Below are 19665 nucleotides of genomic sequence, written 5' to 3' on the forward strand. Positions count from 1 at the left end.
CTGTTCAAGAGCAAATATGAGTTTTCTTGGTGCCAATGGCTTGAAGTTATCTATGTTAGGAGGATAGGAAATAGAGATAACAGTTCAACTTGAAACAAACAGATTTTGATCCAACTCGATTTAATAGGATCTAATTTTTTTTTAAATTGGATTTGAGTCAAGATAGAATGTTTGTAAAAAATGTTAAAGTTGGCTCAAGGTCAGGTTTTGATGAAAATTGACTTGAGATAATTACATAAATACCCTTAATATATATTGTTTATTTTAGGGTTTATAGTGCACTTTACCTTTTATTTTTATATTCTGCCATTTCTTCAGTATTCATTTCTTCTCTTTCTTCTTTTGTCTACCCTTCCCAATCTCTATATTTTTTCATCTTACATTTTACTTCTGCTTTCTCACTCTCACTCTTCTGATCCTAACCCAAGCAAGCTATGTCCTCATCTTCTCTCTCCCAATACCATCAAACCAACTGTGCATCAGTTTTTATAGGTCACTACTTCCATTATCACAAGCTAGAGGTACTCTCACTACCAATTTTATTTTGGTTTGTTTCCTTATCTAGTCACCTTCAAATATATAGTGTTTCTTTATTAGTATGTTTTTTCTATGAGAAATTTTTAGTTAATTTCACTTATAAGAATTGGCAAGAAATTTATTATTTATTATTTTTGTATATATGTCCTGTTAATATTTCATTGCCTACTTTTGTCATCTTAGCTAAAATTAGTACTAATTTTAGAATTGCTTTCAAAGTAAATCATCTTAAGTAAAACATCTAATTTATATGTAAGGAATTTTGTAGTTTAATTCATTTTTTATTTGAAATTTTTTGCATATTTAGGTTTTGATATCTCTAATTTATTGTAATAAGCTGTAAGTTATTGGTGGATTAAATGATGCAAAGACAATAATTAAGTTCTTTGAGTATTGCTTTCATTTGTTTTATTTTAATTCTCGATTGTAATTTGAAAGAGAAATCAAAGTATTCATGAGTTGAATGAACACAAAATTTTGTGTGATTCTTAATAAATGAAAAAGGCCATTTCCTCATTAACTTCGACTAACGTGTTTGATTGACTTTTAGACAAAAACAAATCAATATTAACTAGTAATGTTCAATTAATGACTTTTAGATAAAAAAAATTGACAATTTTCATTTTCTAGAAAATTCAATCTTTCCCAATAACAATCAATATTAGCATAAATTAAACATAAATAGGACAAAGTTGTTAGGGTGTTTTGTGCAAAAATTTAAATTTAATTTGGTAAAATATATGGCTTCTTTTCTTATTGTTACATAATGTTATTGGTTATTATGAAATATTATTAAATTCACTAATTTCTTTTATTCCTTTTAAAGTTGTATCTTCAACTTTGAACTTGGAATTGCTTTTGCCAATAAGTTCAATAACAATTGTTTTGACTAAAAATTTTTCTTTATTAAATATTGCTTGTTTTTCATTCTTAATGCAATCCCAAAAAGTATGTTGTTAAATACTAATATAATTACTTTGTTTGACCTTCTTTTAACTTTTTTTGACATATATTTTTTTTACGAAAGCAATTACTATATATCTTTTAATCTTATTTAAGTTTCTTTCCGTATGAAGGTAAAATGTTTAATTTGGGAGATAATTCATGTTCCCCTACACCTCCCACTTCTAGCTTACATCAATCACCAATTAAGGGAAGTCTTATTCCAACTTTCGATGAAAAAGCAACTGCCACATTAAATGCAACTAATGAAGGTGTTGAAGTTGATGATAATGGGTGCAACTCCAGTAAGCTAAAATTACTAGCATAGAAACATTTTAAGAGAAAGGATCAATAATAAATGGAAAACAATATGCAATTATTATAAGAAAAGACTTAATGGTATTTCTAAAGAATAGGACAACTCTTTGTGTGAGCATTTAGGGAAGGTGCAACAAGTGATTTCAAATGGATAGTCATCAACAAGTGTTGGTAGCTAGAAGGCAGATGGAAAGGTGACATTTAAAAATTTTTCCTTTTATCAAAGTTTCACAAGGAGAAAGCTTGCCAATATAATAATCATGCATGAATATCCTTTATCAATGGTTGATCGTGTGCAGTTTAGAAAGTATTCTTATAGTCTCCAATCCATGTTTAACATTCTTTCTCGAAATACTATAAAAAGTGATATATTGAAGATTTTTGAGGAAAAGGTAAAAACAATAACCAAGTTACATGCTAATGAAGGGAGAATTGTTCCATAACTAATATGTGGACTGTTGATCACCAAAAAAGATGATACATGGTTATCACTACTTATTACATCAATATTGAATGGACTTTACAAAAATGCATGATCAAGTATATGTTGTTAGAAGGCTTTGTTGTGAGTATTCTTCATTTAGTAATTATTAGAATTTAATTAACTATTAAATTTGTATAAATAAATGATTATTTACTTAGATTTGAATATAAGCCAATTCTATATACGAAAAAGGTCGTTGCTTTAAATTTGATGAAATATTTCTTAGATTGGAATATTGATAGGAAAGCCTCACTATTATAGTATATAATTGTAGTGTGAATGATGGCATTACTGAGTTGCTAATTGATAGAATTGGTAGTGATGCATTCTTGCTTAATTTGGTTTTTTTCATATGTATTGTTATGCACACATCTTGCATTTGATTGTGAAAAATGGATTGAATGTGATTGGACAAGGAATAGAAAAGGCATCGTGGGAAAAATTTGGGGTGATAGTATCCTTTTTTTGGGTGCTACATCAAGAGCATGAGAAAATTTTGAAGATGCAATGTGTCAATTACTCTTCCAACTTCAAGAAGTGTATTAATGTCAAAAACATTGGAACTCAACTTGATGCTCTGAATAGGTTTGTTTTATAAAGATGTTTCCACTTGTTGTGTGTAATTACATTGTGATTTTTTGTACAAATATTTGCCAACTGGAAATGATTGGGTTATGTAAACAAAGATTTGTGAAAAGTTAAAATTATTTTATAATACACCAAAGGGTTTTTGAGCACAAAATATGCTACTGCAAATCTTTATTTCCTCAATATTTGTGAAATCTTATTGGCATTGGATGAACGGATAGTGCATAGCAATAGAACTATTTCATGTATGGCAATGAGCATGTTAGACAATTTTGAGAAATATTATAATGATACATAGTTTCATGGGTTTTACCATAATTTTAGATCCAAGGTATAAAATAGAATTTGGAATATTACTTTAAAAAGATTTTATGGAGAAAATGCTAAATCTAAAATTCAAAAATTGTCTTATATGTTGAGATTTGTTTAAGGAGTATGAGGAAAAATTGGCTTTGGAGAAAAAGGAAGGATCTACTTTAAGCTTTTCATCTTTAGATGGTGTTGGTATTGCTAAATTAGGAAATTTGGGAGATTATGATGATTTTGTTTCGAGGAAAAAAGGAGAAGAAATCAAAAGTTAAATCAAAGTTAAATCATTATTTGAATGAGAAAGTCATACCAAGAAAAGGGGGATTTTAATATTGGACCTCAATTTCCTACCTTACAGGTTATTATTAGAGATATCTATGCTACTATTGTTGCTTCAGAATCTATTTTTAGTACTGGAGGTTGGTGAGTGTGCAACATAATAGACTTCATCCATCAACTATAAAAGCTTTAGCATATTGTCAAAATTGGTTATTGGCTAAAGAGAAAGGTACAACAATATATATTATTTAATTTAATTTTTTGTTTTAGCATGTTAACTATTATATTGTGTTCTTATATATTATTTGTTAATTATTTAATTATTTTATTTTTAGGATCAAATTCAATGGGAGAAAAATACTTCTCTAAAGATGTTGATGAGAGTGAAATCGAGAAAAGGATAACTAATTTGGTAAATGATATTATTGTTTTTAACTAATTGGATCTTTATAATATTATTGTTATATAAATTATTGTTTTTATGAATTTTATTTATTTATCATATTATTTTATTTTATAGGAATATAGTGGTTAGAGGATAATGAGGATATAAAGCCTAATGATGATGGAATGAGTGTTTATTATGGTTTTTGGAGATTTTCACTATGTTGGATAAATTGATGTTATTTAAATTTTATTTTTTTATTATGATGGTTTAGACATTTAATGTTTATATTGTTTTTTGTGCTAAGTTTAAATCTTAGATATTAACTTATGTTTGTTCTATGTTAGAATTGTAATTATTAAGTTTCATGTACTAAATTTGAACTTGTGCATGGTATAGTTAAACTTGTTTATGCTTGTTTTATGCTTAAATTACAATTTGCTAAGTTTCAATAAATTAGAACTGGTAATAGTTTTGTCAAATTTGAAATCAAGGCAAGGCAAGAGGTTGAAGTTTGGTGGACCTCTTTCTTAATGGGTCAAAGTTAGGTTTTACAAGAAAAAGCCTTGAGTGGGGACGGGTTGAGGATTAACTCGAAATTAAGAAAGTTGGATCAACAGCAGTGCATGTAAAAATCCGCTCTTGCCAAACTATTGCAAACTTTAATAGGACCATGGACTTATAGTTCAATCCACCAAGATAAAAGCTATAGAATATGCTTTGACTTTAAATCAAACTAGAAAACAAAAGGAATGAATAAAAGAATTGAGTTGTACAATATGGTTAACAAAACCTTGATATAAGATGAATCTCATATTTGATTTTAACATTAAAAAAGTTCATAACTCTCTTAAATAGACTTCAACCCATAATTAATAAAATGCTAATTTACAGATCATTAACAAGATTTGTCGTTATTAGATTCAGATATTTCATTATTCTAAGTCCCCTATCCTTGACATTCATTTTGAATGTTTAAAGGAAATATATTACAAAATAATAGATGAGTAACATTAAATAATGCTTCAATTAAAAATCCCTAGTACTGAATACAAGTCTTGTAACATGAAAAAGCCAAAAAAGTGCACCTTATCTATCTAAAGGAATTTTAAAAAATGTTGGGGTAAGAGGTTCGAACCCATAATTGATTTATTATGGGTATTGAAATTTTGAATAGCCATCTTTCAAAATTTTAAGAGTGAGATCAGAGGTAACAAAAAAATCCAAGAAATGATTTTACACCTTTGTGTTTAAACTTTCAAAACTATGGGATTTAAAGCCAAATGTTTCAGATAATAAGGGTTATTACCTAATTACTACAATACAAAGATAAAATAAAAAATAAAAAAAGTTTAGATTATGTTTATGAAGAACTATTTGTAGACTTATTACATATGCTAAAAGTAACTAATGATGTCTCATATAAAAAGGTGAACCAGGAAAAACCATGTCTTCAAGAAAAAAAGTAAAGATATAGAAGAGCAATTGCATTTTTAGGTTCCATTTGGCAAAAGTTTTAGTTGTCTAAATCTTAATGATTCCATTTGCATATTTATGGCTCATACTTTGCACATTTAATGACTACTAATCTTAATCATCTCAGCAATTTTAAAAACTAAATGATTAATGAACAAAATGACTTTTTTACAAATTAATGAAAAAGTAATTTTCTTTTTAGTGAGGTTTAGAAAAAGCGTAAAATAAGTTAAATGCTATGTTCTTTCTGACATTTGACAAAGTTAGTTTATGTAATACTAGATGGTTTGCATATTGGGTTGAGTGTTTTTTTTTTTAAGCAAACTTTTTACATACCATTACTTGATATTAAGAAACATCTCATGATTCTCAAAATTGCTCGATGTGATATAATTTTGTGTTTGATATTTGCATGGATCAAGTACATGAAAAGACTATTAGTATTGTTTTTTCACATATTTCATGTCAATCAAAGGTGAGTGTGTGTATTCTCACAAAGTGAGTTATTCTAGTTTTTTTTTCCTTCTTTTTTCTCTTTTTCTTTTTTGTTTTTGGTAATGCTAAATACTTTTTTTATACTAATGATAATATTAAAAAAAATGAGATTGAAGTCGAAGCTAATGCTATTTTTTTAGAGCCAAGAATGTCTAAGAAGAGAATTATATATCCTTAGTTGACATTGATGTTTTTTTTTTAATAAAGTTGCTAATGATATTCAGAGTGATGAAATTGTTGTCTTAGAAGCAAAAGAAGTTGTTGAAATGTTGTTCAAAATGCTCAACTTGTTTAAAATGATGTTGTTCATATTCAACCTATTTGACTCATGCTATTCAAACTAATGTTATTTAGACTATCATTGGTTTTGATATAGACTCTCATGTTTTTTCCTCCTTAGTATCAGGACACAAAGATGCTGCTAGTGCTTTTGGTACTTTTTGAACGTGTTTTAGGAGTGTAATGACTAGAGTGGATTTTCATCTTTTCTTTGTTTTGTCCAATATGTGAAGTATTTAGAATGCGTTTATTGGAAAGATGGTGAATTTTGGAATACATGTATCTTTCAAAGTGAGGATTTTATTTATTTTGCATTGGATGTATTAGAAAAGCTTTATTGCTTGTTAATTCTCTATGGTATAATATTTCTCCAAAAAAGTTATAATTGATGTTAAAGTTTATGAATAATACAGTAAAATTGGGATTCAAATATTAGTGTTTTGACATCTGCATGTCTAAAACCAAAGCATTTCTTTACATAAGAGTTGAGAAAACTTATGTAAAAGTGAAATTGAAAAAAAAAATTACAAAAAACATTACCTCGTTACAAAAAGAATTAGTTAAAGATAGATCCTAAGGCTGAGTTGTAAAAGAAATTGAAAGCCATTTCTTACTTTAGTAAGATTGCCTTTTCTCCATAGAGCTACACTATAGGCTAGATCTTTATTTGAACATTTCATTTGTTTTGGAACTTTTCCATCTTAGCATTGGTTCAATGTTCTTTTTATTATGATATTTACACCTTGTCCTCATTTTTCCATTACTAGTAATTTTTTCTATTAGTAAAAGAAATATATATGTATGCAACTGTATACATGTATATGGTTAATGCTCAATTCATATCTAACATTTAGGCCAAATTTCAATTAAGAATATAATGTTTAATTTGATTCAAATTAAGATCAAACGTTTTCAAGATTCTTTAAATAAAGACTTTTTACGGAAGTAAATTACCCTTATGTCAAATAGTGTGATATTTTTAATTTTGCTACTAACATGTCATTTTTGCATATGTGGCATAATAGGTGGTAAAAAAGTCTAAACCCTAACTCACTTATTCCCTCTTCACTCTTTCATACTAATTTTCTGCAAAATCTATAATATGGATTGATTCAACAGTAGCATCTTTCTATTTTTCCTCTCTTTGTTAAGTTATAGTCAATTTCTAAAAAAATAAAAAAATAAAAAGATAATAATACCCAAAATATCAAAATTGCAACAATCATCACAAATCCAAAAATATAAAAAAAATCCTAATTTTCATCCATTCATCATTATTCTAATTTTCACATCTAAAAACCATAATCTTATAGTAAATAAAACCTAAATTGAAAAGATACCAAATTTGAAACCTAATTTGTTTGATTAATGTAGCTCATTCAATCACCATCATCATCACTCTACCATCACTGTCAACTTTCTTATCTGCCATTTCCTTCTTTGAAAACCCAGTAACTAACTAACACTCATGGTTGTGGCCAAAAAGTTAAAACTTAAACCAAAATTGGCTATGATGGAATAAAAGGCTAGGAAAAGCAGTGGCAGAAAAGATAATGCATCTATAAATAGTTTTTCTTTGTTGTTGCTATCGGAAAGCTTATGAGTTTTTCATAGTAGATGGAATGGAAGCAGTAAGAAACTGAAAATAGTTCAAGTTCTTTTTAAAAAATCCTTTCTTGTTCTGGGAAGAAAATCATTACCAAGAGGTAGTTGAAGACAAAAGTCATCATTGGTGTGTTTGTTTTTTAGATTGGATCTAATATTAGAAAGAGTGTAGGTGAGTTAGAAAAAGAATGAACTTGCAAAAAGACAGAAAGAAGGGGAAAAGAATGAGAAAAAATATAAAATGTTCACTTAAAAATTTTATTTTCATTTATGAGTCATCAATCAAATTTGTTTTTTTTTTTTCTACAATGTTGCCAGTTGTGAACGGTGCGTGTATATCACTGCCATTAAAAAATCCTTATTTAGGCAGTTCTGAAAATGTTTGATCTGATTTGGATCAAATTAAATATTATATTCTTAATTGAAAATTGAGCTGAATATGAAATCCTAAATTGAACGTTTAGCCTATATATATATATATATATGTATGTATGTATGTATACGACTACAATGATAAAGCATCGAGTATAAGTAATGAAATATAACCAAGACATAAGTGATAAAACAAGGCTATAAGTAATGAAATATAGTCAAAAACTATAAAGCTACGACTACAAGTAATGAAATATAGCCAAGACATAAGCAATAAAATTGTGGCTATAAGTAATGAAATACAACCAAAATATAAGTGAAGTAAAATTCACTTTTCAAGCATCAAGCTTAGTTACAAGAAAGAGTATAAGCATGAATTTGACTTAGTATTGAATTTTTATTCATGAAATAAAACTAAAGAGAAAAAGTGAATTGTAAGCCTCATACATGAAATTTCTTGATGTATTAAAAATTGATGGGCATTGTGATAGCATTGTTTTGTTTTCCAATTCATCAACCTACAATATTTAGTATTATTTACTTCATGTACAATACACAAACCTTCCTATTTTGGACTGGACTTAAAGGCTAATATTCTTTTTTTAATATGTTCTACAACATGTAGTATCATATCACCTTCTTAAAAAATTCTCTTCTTCACCAATATATCATAAAGCTCTACCCAATCTTCTTTAGTACACTGATAAGTTCTTTCCTATATCTCTTATTCTAATGCTTCTACTTCCAACATCCCTAGAGTATCCTTGCCTAACTCAACATTTAAAGCCAATCTTATGGAGAGAACAAGCATTTTGGCTTGTAATACAACTTGTGTTTTCATACTAAAGAAAATAAAGTCACCATTGAAGGTCCTCACTTTGAAGTTTTATATGCCCACAATGTTACTGGAAAAGTTTCACAGCATAATTTCAATTTTTAGTGGACCATCCTACAAGTATCTTGACTGGATTTTTGTTAGTGGTTTCAACTTGACTATTTCCTTTTGGGTAGTAATAAGATGATTTCACATGATTAATGTCACATAGGCAAATAATTCACTCACATTGAAATCGATGAATGGAGTGCCATTATCTTAGAGGATTCTTTTTTGTATTCTAAAGCTTCAAATAATATTCTCTTTGATGAAGTTTGCCATTATCAGACATGTTACATTCTTCAAAGTTATAGCTTTTATCCATTATGTGAAACACTCCATTACCGTTAGTATCCATGTATAGCCCTTGGAAGGAGGATTAATAGGCCCAAACAAGTTGAATGCCCGATTATGAAAGGCCAAGGAATAGTGGTGCTTTGGAGTTTTACTGCTAAAACATGCATATGTTTCCATGAAATTGGCACGGGTAGCATTTTTTGCATGATTTAAAGCATTTGCTTTCATAATAAATCAATAATATCTAATATCTAAGAGTTTCTGAAAGAGCTTTCTACCTCCTTCATGTTCTCATTAGTCACACCATGTTTTTCTTCCAACAATGGATATATGTCAAACTTTGCAATTCCAAAAATATGAACACTCTTTTCTTCAAATTAATGTATAAAGATTACATTCGTATTTCAACACGAGCACAAAAATTATTTGGGCAATTTGACCAAAAATTATCACTATTACCTCGCACCGACTCACCGACCCTTTAGATCGAACAACTCTGAGTTAACCAGTTAAACTAAGTACTTAAATTTTATTCTCATAAATGCATGCAAAGAACTTGTTTGACGCACGAAGGGATCCGACCCCGAAATGGTCTTCTTCTGTTATTATACTTTTTAAAGATCCGTTTCTGATTCTTTCTAATTAAATCTCCACAACTTAGACAATGACTAACATTGATCTTAGGGATAGAGGGCTGAAAAGAAAATGAAACATCACAAGCCAAGATGTTTTCAGCAGAAAGTATGTCACAAGTCAGCTGAAAATTAGGGGATCACCAATTGAGAGACATGATACAACTAGATGCTGGAGCAAGAGATATTTTATTTATTATTATTATTTAAAACCAAAAAAAAAAAAAAAAAAAAGGCCTTATATGATTACTTTTTGAAATCAACACATGCAGCATAACCCCTCATCTTTTACCACTCAGATCTAAGGACTCCAAAATGGAAACTTCTTCATATTAACAAAGACGAATGTATATTTGGTCCCTACAACTTTGACTCATTATATCATTTTGGAAGATCTTTGATATGGAATACATTAAAGAAGCTTTCACATTTTGCATTCAAATTCATTTAGAATAACATTCTATGAAGGGAAATTCGGTTTCTCTTGGAGAAAGAAAAGTCTACAGAATTACATACTTGCCGCTTCACCTTCCCCAAAAGCATGTACACAAAATTGAGTCCCTCCTAGCCACTAACACTAGCAGAATGCATCAAATTATGGAACCCTGGTAAACCTGTTTTCAGGTCTTGGCCAAGTGAATTTTCTTCTACTTTGGGATTGAAGGGCTGTGTGCCCATCCTCTTTATCTCTTCTCGGGTGTAGATGAAGATCCTTCGAACCATCGTACAAAATTCACTACATTACACAAAATGAAAACTTAATCAGAAAAATAATTATCTATAAACTTTAAAAGAACAACTATCTTAGAGCTTTGAATTAGGTGCAAAGGGAATTACTCTGCTTAAATAAGGTAAATGCTCTAAAATGGTATATTAGAAATATTCACATTCCATGTAATAGAAGGCAATTGAATGTGATTTTTTCAAATACATTGAATGAGATTATTCCTATAAACAGTATCTTTTGGGCAATCATTAACAGTAAGTCAAGTCATGCTATTTGTACTTACTGCCAGGGATCATCCCCTACAAGCATCATATCATCCTCATCATCAGTAAATACAACCAGCCACTTCTTGTTGGGAGTGATTAATTCACCATTAAATTCAAAAATCCTATCTAGTTCCACTATCAGTTCATCATAGCCACTGAACTTGGTCAGGTCCACTGACCTTCCAACAGCAATCCCCTGCTTGTGAACCTTAAAGAAAAAGGTAAAGCAAGTTAAATTTGCAGGCAGGCCAATAAAATTTGCTTTAACAAAAATAAGCAACCGATTGAATCAGGGAAAACCTTAATGCAAGTTCTGGCAGAACCACCCTGAAATTTTTCCACAACATCTTCAGGAAGCTGCTCTGTCGTGTGAACAGGCTTCCCCCGTTCATCATCTGCTAGTGCAATCTCATCAAACTTGGAACATGTTGATTGCTTTGACATCAGATCACAACCTGAGTCCTGTAGATTGTCTGATGCAATGGTTTGTCTGAGTAGCTTGGGCATTGAATTTGTATGTTGTAGAGATAGTTCCACTGGAATTGTATTGTTGACAAGGGGTATACCAAAAAGTTTGCAGATGCCATCTCCTTTAGATTTTACCCTATCCTTTAGCTGTGAAGACAAAGGTTGTGAATTCAGGAGATCTACATGAGGTAACTTTCCAGTTTGAGTTATTGGCAGCAAAGGTAACAACCACTTCCCAGCCTGCTGCTGGAAGTCAGAACCATGTTTTCTGTTGTAACGCCCAAGTGCTCCAGATCTAACAGGGAAATAATCCTGGTACTGTATCTTCATTTCTTCTGCTCCAAACATGTTAACTGGAGGACTCGAGTGCATCATGGGCTGTGGACATCCAAGCAACTTAATTATGCGTCCCTTGTCAAATATATCTGTCTTCAGTTGATCAATGTTGGAAGAGTTCTGCTCAACAGAAGGCTGACCAAATTCATTGAACTTTTGGATGGTCCAAGAAACTGGAGCCGGATTCATTTTCTTTTCTCCATGAATCACTTGTGGAATCCTTTCTTCTGGTGCAAGTCGTCGCTTACCAAAACCTGCCTCAGCTTGATTCTGTCCTCGCAATGGGTACTTATTCTCTGCTATGGTATCTCCTTGATTCAAACTCTCTTGACGTTGCAAGGTTCTAGGAAACCCATTTTCTGGTGAAGAATCCATGGCAGTTTTTGATGAACCTGGCCATGTACATCAAATAGCTCAATTCTGTATCTTAACAGACAGGAACTGCAACAATATAGGAAGAATTAGAAAACACTTGAGAAGACAAAAAATCATCTGTACCTTCCCTTGTAAGAACCAATGTGTCAACAGGTGATGATGCCATGTTTGCACGGGACCTTTTCAGTCGATAATTTGGAAGGACATCGACAACAGAAGGCAAAGCCGTTTCTATTTTCCAAGGGGAGACCCTGTCAGGGCGATGAAATGGAGAAGTCTTATCCCAACGCACCTACAGGAATATAAGGGCTTTAGCTAGTAAAAGAACAATAATAGTACATACAGATTTGGTATATGCTGGTACCATGAGGCATCTCCATTTTGAACCAGGCCATCTGATGGGATCAACATCTTCATATCCAATCACAGTTCCTGAGAATCTAGTCAAATTGGGGCAAGATATTGATCAGTGGAGGGGTGAAGTTATTTATAAATTAATTTTATTTTAATTTCTTAACTTCAAATTAATTCAAGGAAAATCTTACCTCTGTTCAGAATCCTCTTCATCTTCAAACCTCATTTTGAGCCTCAATCCTATTAAATAGTTGTTTTTGATAGATTCCATATACTTATGAAATGGAACAATAAACTCAGCAGGACTCATCCTGTAGTTTTAAGGGAAGAAAATAGACTAAGAAACCTATAACCATAAAATTTGTACCACCAGACATTGATAGGTTCAGTGTAGTCATTAGTTCAAAATATGTACAAGGACATAGTATAAGGGTAAATGTGCACTAAATTACTCAGGAAACAAATAGTTACTGAAGAAATTTTAATATAGGGAATAGCACGCACCTCGGTTTGTAATAGACAGTGAACATAGCACCAGTTGAAAAAGCATGCCATGCTGTTGCAAGGACTCCAATATGCATACTCTGACTTGATATTACTGAAGAAGAAATGTTGCTTGCCTTTCTCATAGCCCGTCTCACCCCTACAAGAAGCTCTCCAGTTTCACCCCTGAGAATAACAATCCAGAAATTACTCACCCAAGTTATCATAAAATAAACTTTAATTTAACTATTTTCCTATGCTGACTGTAATATAGTATAAGTGCAACAAATATCAAACAGTAACCAATCAATACTTGAATGAAACTAGAATTATTTATCATAACAACTAAATGAAAAAGGAAAACCAGCAGTATACCTGAGGAAAATAAAAGCATCACCTGCAACAAGTTTTTTGGAGCTGACAAATAAACTCCAACCACTTTGAAGTAGATGCCTCCTTGGTTGACCTAGCATTTGCAATTCACAAATAGATACTTAGGTCAGCTGAAACAAAATTACCAACATTGACATATTGGTGACAGTCGCATGCCAATGGTAGCTGCATCCATAACCAGCTATAGAAACCTCAAGAAGCTGAGCAATACATAAATTATTATATGCAAGCCAAGATGATTTCATTGTTTGTGGATCACTTGAATAAACGCATAATTCATGGAATGGGGGCATCCTACAGTTATAGTATATTAATACACAACTTGTACAAGAAACAGTTGCTTCTTAATCATAAAAAAGCTGCACAAACAGCTATCTCAAATAGGATTTGTCTTTCTTTGATATCCAGCCTAGAGAATATTAAGAACCCTCTAGAAAATTATAGCAACAAAACACTTGTAATAGTACTAGAAAGTAATTTGTTATGGCATAAAGAACCACGATAAGTAGAAGAAAGGAGGAGAGAAGAAGCCTTGGGAGTCTATGTGTATAGCCGGTAAGCACATTGAACCTATATCAAGAAACCAAGAATTTACCTCGAAATATGTGGCGAAAACGCCACTCATTCCCGTGTAAATCCTTGGCTACCAACTCTTGAGTGGGAGGTTGCTTGGACATATCCTGCAGAAACAAGAGTAAACATAGATATATATCTAGCAACAAAGAATTCCAAACAATAAATAGCAGACAGGAAGCGCGGGAAAACCAGAGGAGGCAGGCATTCATCTGCATGACGCCTCAACACAGAAAATCCCCCATGAGTGCTCGTATCTGAAGCCGTAAGAGTCTTGCAGAATGAATGCACGCGAGCACGTTGCGGTTGCGGGGGAACCACCTCTCCTTCCTTCTCCACCGAGTTCTCATCTTGCTGCCATCCCCACGCATTCAGATTTCAGTCAATAGTTCATTATTAATCAAATTCTTTACTAGCATAATTAATATCCAAAGAAAGGAGTACAGTTAACAACTGGCTTACTTTGGGTGAAGGAAGCAAAGTCACCTGAGCAAACACTTCATCGGTGTCTGATTCAGCCTGAAAATAAAAAATAGTTAAAAAGTAAAAAAGAAAAAACTTCATTCACAGTAAAGCAGCCTTGCGTTGAGAGTTAAAAGCACTACTTTCAACAGAACGTTGACGACACGACAGAGTATTTTAGACGGAAGATCATAAGCTGGCACTTGCTGATAAGAAACTTGATTCGTCGACGCTTCAACCTGAAATTGTTCGAGTTTGAGCCAAAATACAAATAAATAAAGCACATTAATACAATTCCAATCCAATTCCTTAAAAAAAAAAAAAAAAAAAACCTGCTCTATGTGGCCTTGAGGAAAATAGAAAACCAAGTCTCCTTGCCTCGGCACCGTCACCAAAGGACCCGCACACGCATGCCAAAGCTCCCTGTACAGCTCATCTCCGGTATCCACCGCACCATCACCGATCAAATTTTTATTGGCCATGGCAACATCTTTATAATCCATTGATTGTTATTATTATTTAACAAAAGTAACTGGGAATCCTAGTCGGAGGGGAATATTAAAGTGAAATGAAGGAGGATTTTTTGCGGGGAAAGCGATGAAATGAGAATAGGAATCATAGTTAGGTAGGTAGCTAGCTAGGAGACTGAAGCAGGAAGTGATTGTGCTTGTGCTTGTGCTTGTGCTTGTGCAGGTGAAACAGGAAAAAATGTGATCCCTCGATTTAACAAAAACCGCTCTCAGGATCGCTTTCGTTTCATCATCTTCTCCGTCCTTTTTCGCTGCCTCATTTTCTCTCTCTTCTGCAACAACACTAATCGCTGCCATTACTATTCGTACAGTGAGGGGTCTCACCACTGCCTGCTGCCTGCTGCCTGCGACCACACTCTCTTTCCTTTTTCTTTTTTTTTTTTTTCTCTTTATTTTTCACCCGGACTGAGAGAGAGTCTCAATTCTTTCGAGCAATTATTATCTCCCACACTGTACATAATTCTAAATAATTTTGAGATGGGTTTTATATTCACAGGACAAGATTTTGTTTTGTCTGATAAAAGTTTTTTTTATTTTTTTACAGATTAAAGTTTTGGTTATAACTTTGGGTTAAATAATTACAAGTGCTACTAAAGTTGTTTGATTCATATATAAATTTTAAATTTGATTCAATTATTATCAAATTGAGTTTAAATTTGGATAATAAGAGTTATTGAAACAAATAGAATTTGAGCATTATAATGCTCGAAATAAGTAATTTTTAAATTTAATTAAATTTTTATATTTAATTATTTTAATTAATAATTATTATTTTATTTTTTATATTAATATGATTTCAAGCTCAAATTTAGGTTTGGAGACAAATAATTAAATTTAAAGTTGAGCATGAGAATTGAATTCATTTTTTTTATAAATAAACTTAATCAAATGAATTCAAATTACTTAACTTTTATTTTGAATCAAACCAAACCTTAAAAATTAAAGCATTATCAAATCGAATTTCAAATAATAAATTTTGAGTTGATCTCAAATTAGAAGTTTTTCACTATGTTAATTCAATTCAATTCAATCACACTTTAATTTTAATTGAGAAGGAGGTGAAAAAAAAAACAACTTGAATAGCGAGACAATGGCAAATCGATGACATATATTTGAGATTGTTATAATATTAGTGAATTAGGGTATATATAATAATTTCTCTTCCACTAGGTTTTTTATATATATACTAGCTGAAAACCCGCACTTTGTTGTAGGTTGCAATAAGTTCTTTATTACATAAATTATTCTAGATTATTCAACATTCAAAAAGATTACAATAGAACTCAAACTATTTTTAATCTTCCAATGAATGACAATAAATATTATTTAGTTTTCTACAATTAGAAAATAATTTAACAAAGTTTTAGAAAAACGGTAATAAGATTGTCTATATATTTAATTTACCAAGTCATCATCATAAGAACATATGAAACAAATACCACAAAATTCTGTTATGTCACTTATAAGCAAAATAAGAAGTTTATCTTTGCAAACTCTGATACACTTCTATTTAGAAATGGAGGAAGGATTGAAAGATAAATTCTAAAAGCAAATAACAATTCATTTCATAATTAAACTTTTCTTTCATGAGAAATGAGTATTACCTTTCACATAAGCTAAAAGTTTAGTTGTAACCTATAGTTATAACCTGTATAAATAAAAGTAATATAGCAATAATCACAAGTTAAAAAACCAAATAACATAGCTTACAATTCTCTTCTTATACCTCCATCTAATATTCATTATTGTTTTGGATCAAATGGTTAAAGATTTCTAGAGCCAATGTATCAAGGACTAAAATTGCCATAATTAAATTTGAGATTTATGTGTGCAAATGACTAACAATTACAAATTTGAGTTCATTAGAAATCGGAAAGAGGACACTCAAGTCAAGACCGGTGCTGAACTATAGACCAATAACTCCTTATCAACTACAAATAACCTAAAAAAGTTAAATAAAAAAAAAAATCAAACATGTAGGTTGAACTTAAAGACTTTAAAAAACTTCAATGCAAAAAAAAAATATATATATATATTTATATATATATATATATATATATATATATAAGATCAAGCCATCAAAACAAATTTGAAGAACCAACATTAAAAAAAAAAATGTGCAACCTCAACTTCATCATTCAAAACTTAATTTCAAAGTGAAACAAATCACATTAAACAATGATCTCTTAAGTAACTTCAAACACAAGTAAAATAAGATAGGGACTATATGTAATAAGTATAAAATACAAAATGGAACAAAGATGATTTACTACATCAATGATGGATTGAGTGGAAAAAAAAAATTACTAACAAGACCACATGAAAATTATGCTAGCAGAACCACATTAAAGAATAACTTAAAATTAACTATGAAAGAAGACTAAAAGAAGCAAAAAATAAAAATAAAAACAAAAAAAAAACTGAATTAAGAGTAGATTAAAATAAAGGTAGGAAATCTGACATAATGGAAACATCTCATACAATACACCTACTTCTCATTCAATCAATTTCAAAGAAAAAAAATTAAAACATTAAAGATCATATCATGAAAACAAAAATTGTAAAACCAATAATTTTCATTTAAAAATAACAAACACGCAACTTCAATTTCAAGACTCCAAATTCAATTTTAAAGTGAAACAAATCACATTAACACAATCCTTTGTCAACTAACTTCAAACATAAACCAAGCAAAATGGGGATTACATGTACTTATTTAATCTAGCAAACCATAGAAACTTCCATACTTGAAGGTTAACAACAACATTTAATCCAATAAGCCATATTTCACGAACCATATAAACTTTCATGCTACACTATAAACCTTGTCACAATTGCTACACTTTCATTTTACATAAAATATTGATAGTACTTGGAAAACTATGTTCCTAATATATAGGCATTAATAAGAAATGAATATGATGTAAATCAAAAATTCATATTTAGTGCCAAGTAATTTAGCAACATTTGAATCTTGAATACCTAAAAGGTCAAAAAATAGCTAAAACTAGGCCATTAGAATTCCTTAATATCCCACCACATCTAGCAAGACCTGATAGAAGAAGAAAAGTAAGATATCCCTTGACATAAATTCATGCCCTCGATCTTCACAATCATTAAATGCAAAGTCTTATTGACCAATATGAACAAAAAAGTGATAGGAGATTACCTTGTTTGAACCTTATTTGCATATGAAATTCAAGAATAAAAAACCATTAACCAATATAGTAATCAAAACAGAAGAAATTCATTCCTTAATCCAACTAACCCCTCAATTAATTACCAAAACCCCTAGACTTCATGACATAAATAAAAAAATCTACTTGACACAGTCAAAAGCTTTCTGAACATCCAGCTTTAAAATAACCCCACTAATACGACTCTTCTCCCTTTTTAAAAATCAATCACTTCATTGGCTAATAAAATACCATCCAAAGTCTGCATGCAATAATAAATGCACATGCAAAAGCTACATATTTTTCAAAATTTCATAAGCATAAAATCTAATAAGTTGAATTATTGTAGAAGCTAAAAGATTTAAGAAAAACAAAAAAAAAGCATTACATACCTCAAAGAACCTTCAAACTTTAAAAAATCAATCTAAAAAGAAAAAAAATAAACCAATCACTCTTAGAAAGAAAGAAAGTTAAAATAAAATAAAAATGCATGCAAGAAAGACAAAGTCAAAAATAAGATACATAATAAAAATATTTATAAATAAAAAAATTACGTCACCTGATTCATAATACCTTTACATGAACAAAATAAATAAATTTAAAAATAAACAAAAACTTAAAACTAATAGAAAATAATGTAGAACACATAAACTCAATCAACTATGCAAATGCATCATTTTTCAAAAATAAAAAATAAAATAATGAAATTGAAAAAAAAAATTAAAAGACTTATCCAAAATTAAAGGCAAAATACTTTTCTCAGCTTCATTGTTTTCTTTGCATAGGAGTATATTTATTTTCCACAAGCATAAACCCATATAAATAAAATTAATACCAAAATGAGACATGCAAATATTGTTTTTAAGTGTTAAGAATTCTTATACTTTTTGAAAAAGATGAAAAGAAAAAGCAAAATAAAAGTTTGCTCATGAGAAGCTAGAAATGAGTGAATTCTTGGCAAGCGACTGAAACCTTTAAATATTGAAATTTAATTGAAAAATTAAAAAAAAACCCAAAAATAATCTTCCAAAAAAATGACATACGTTTTTTCTTTTTATTTTTTCATTGATTTTTGCTTTCACCAAAACCTACAGTAAATACTTAGAAAAATAATCAAATTTATCGTGAGAAAATAATAAAAAAAGATAGCAAAACATATAATTATTCAAGATTCATAACAAAAAAACTAATTAAAAATAAAAATAAACCAAAGAAAACAAAAAAAAATCAAACTTGATTTCTTTTACAATAACAATAAACTAAAAAAATTTATTTTGGAGGAAAATGATGAAAAATTAAAAAAAAAAAAAGAATAATCAGATAAAATAATGAAAATGAAATATTGAAGAAGAAAACGTGAAGTACAGGGAGAAGGGGTAAGATTATAGATTGAAAGAGAAAAAATGAGTTAAGTAAGATAAGGTAAAGTAGATAAAGTTAATTGGTTTGGGTTCTAGGGGAAGAAAGGAAGAACAAAAATGAATATAAAAACAAAAAATAAAAAAAAGTAAAATACATCCAACTACTTGAGTTTGAAGTATAATTCAATTCAAGTCTGTTAATTTGAAAAACGAACATCCGGCTCTAAAACTTTTCAATTAATAGGACACTAAGGTCTTTCTATTTGTTAACTCCATTAAAGGGCTCGTT

General features: G+C 30.1%; 1 protein-coding gene across 1 annotated transcript; it reads right to left on the minus strand.

Annotated features, from left to right (window-relative positions):
* Window positions 1-10275: 10275 nt before the first annotated feature.
* Window positions 10276-15004, minus strand: LOC111282896 (auxin response factor 2A-like). Its single transcript, XM_022871179.2, has 13 exons — window positions 14642-15004; window positions 14453-14548; window positions 14310-14366; window positions 14040-14201; window positions 13870-13954; window positions 13257-13347; window positions 12903-13067; window positions 12590-12709; window positions 12409-12484; window positions 12168-12336; window positions 11166-12061; window positions 10883-11073; window positions 10276-10608 (listed from the first exon to the last, which is right to left on the minus strand). The coding sequence occupies exons 1-13, from the start codon at window positions 14810-14812 to the stop codon at window positions 10437-10439; spliced, it is 2451 nt and encodes an 816-aa protein (XP_022726914.1). The 5' UTR covers window positions 14813-15004; the 3' UTR covers window positions 10276-10436.
* Window positions 15005-19665: the final 4661 nt, after the last annotated feature.

Source organism: Durio zibethinus, chromosome 5 (assembly GCF_047325235.1).
Source record: "Durio zibethinus cultivar Kanyao isolate XHJ-2024 chromosome 5, ASM4732523v1, whole genome shotgun sequence".
In the NCBI taxonomy this organism is placed as follows: Eukaryota; Viridiplantae; Streptophyta; class Magnoliopsida; order Malvales; family Malvaceae; genus Durio; species Durio zibethinus.

Bases quoted from the DNA above. Each gene is read 5' to 3' on its own strand.
- LOC111282896 (XM_022871179.2), bottom strand. From the start codon at position 14,812: ATGGATTATAAAGATGTTGCCATGGCCAATAAAAATTTGATCGGTGAT. The intron at 13,348-13,869 runs GTAAATTCTTGG...TGCAAATGCTAG, and splicing joins TTTTCGCCACATATTTCGAG to GTCAACCAAGGAGGCATCTA. The intron at 11,074-11,165 runs GTTTTCCCTGAT...TTTTTCTTTAAG, and splicing joins CTGCCAGAACTTGCATTAAG to GTTCACAAGCAGGGGATTGC.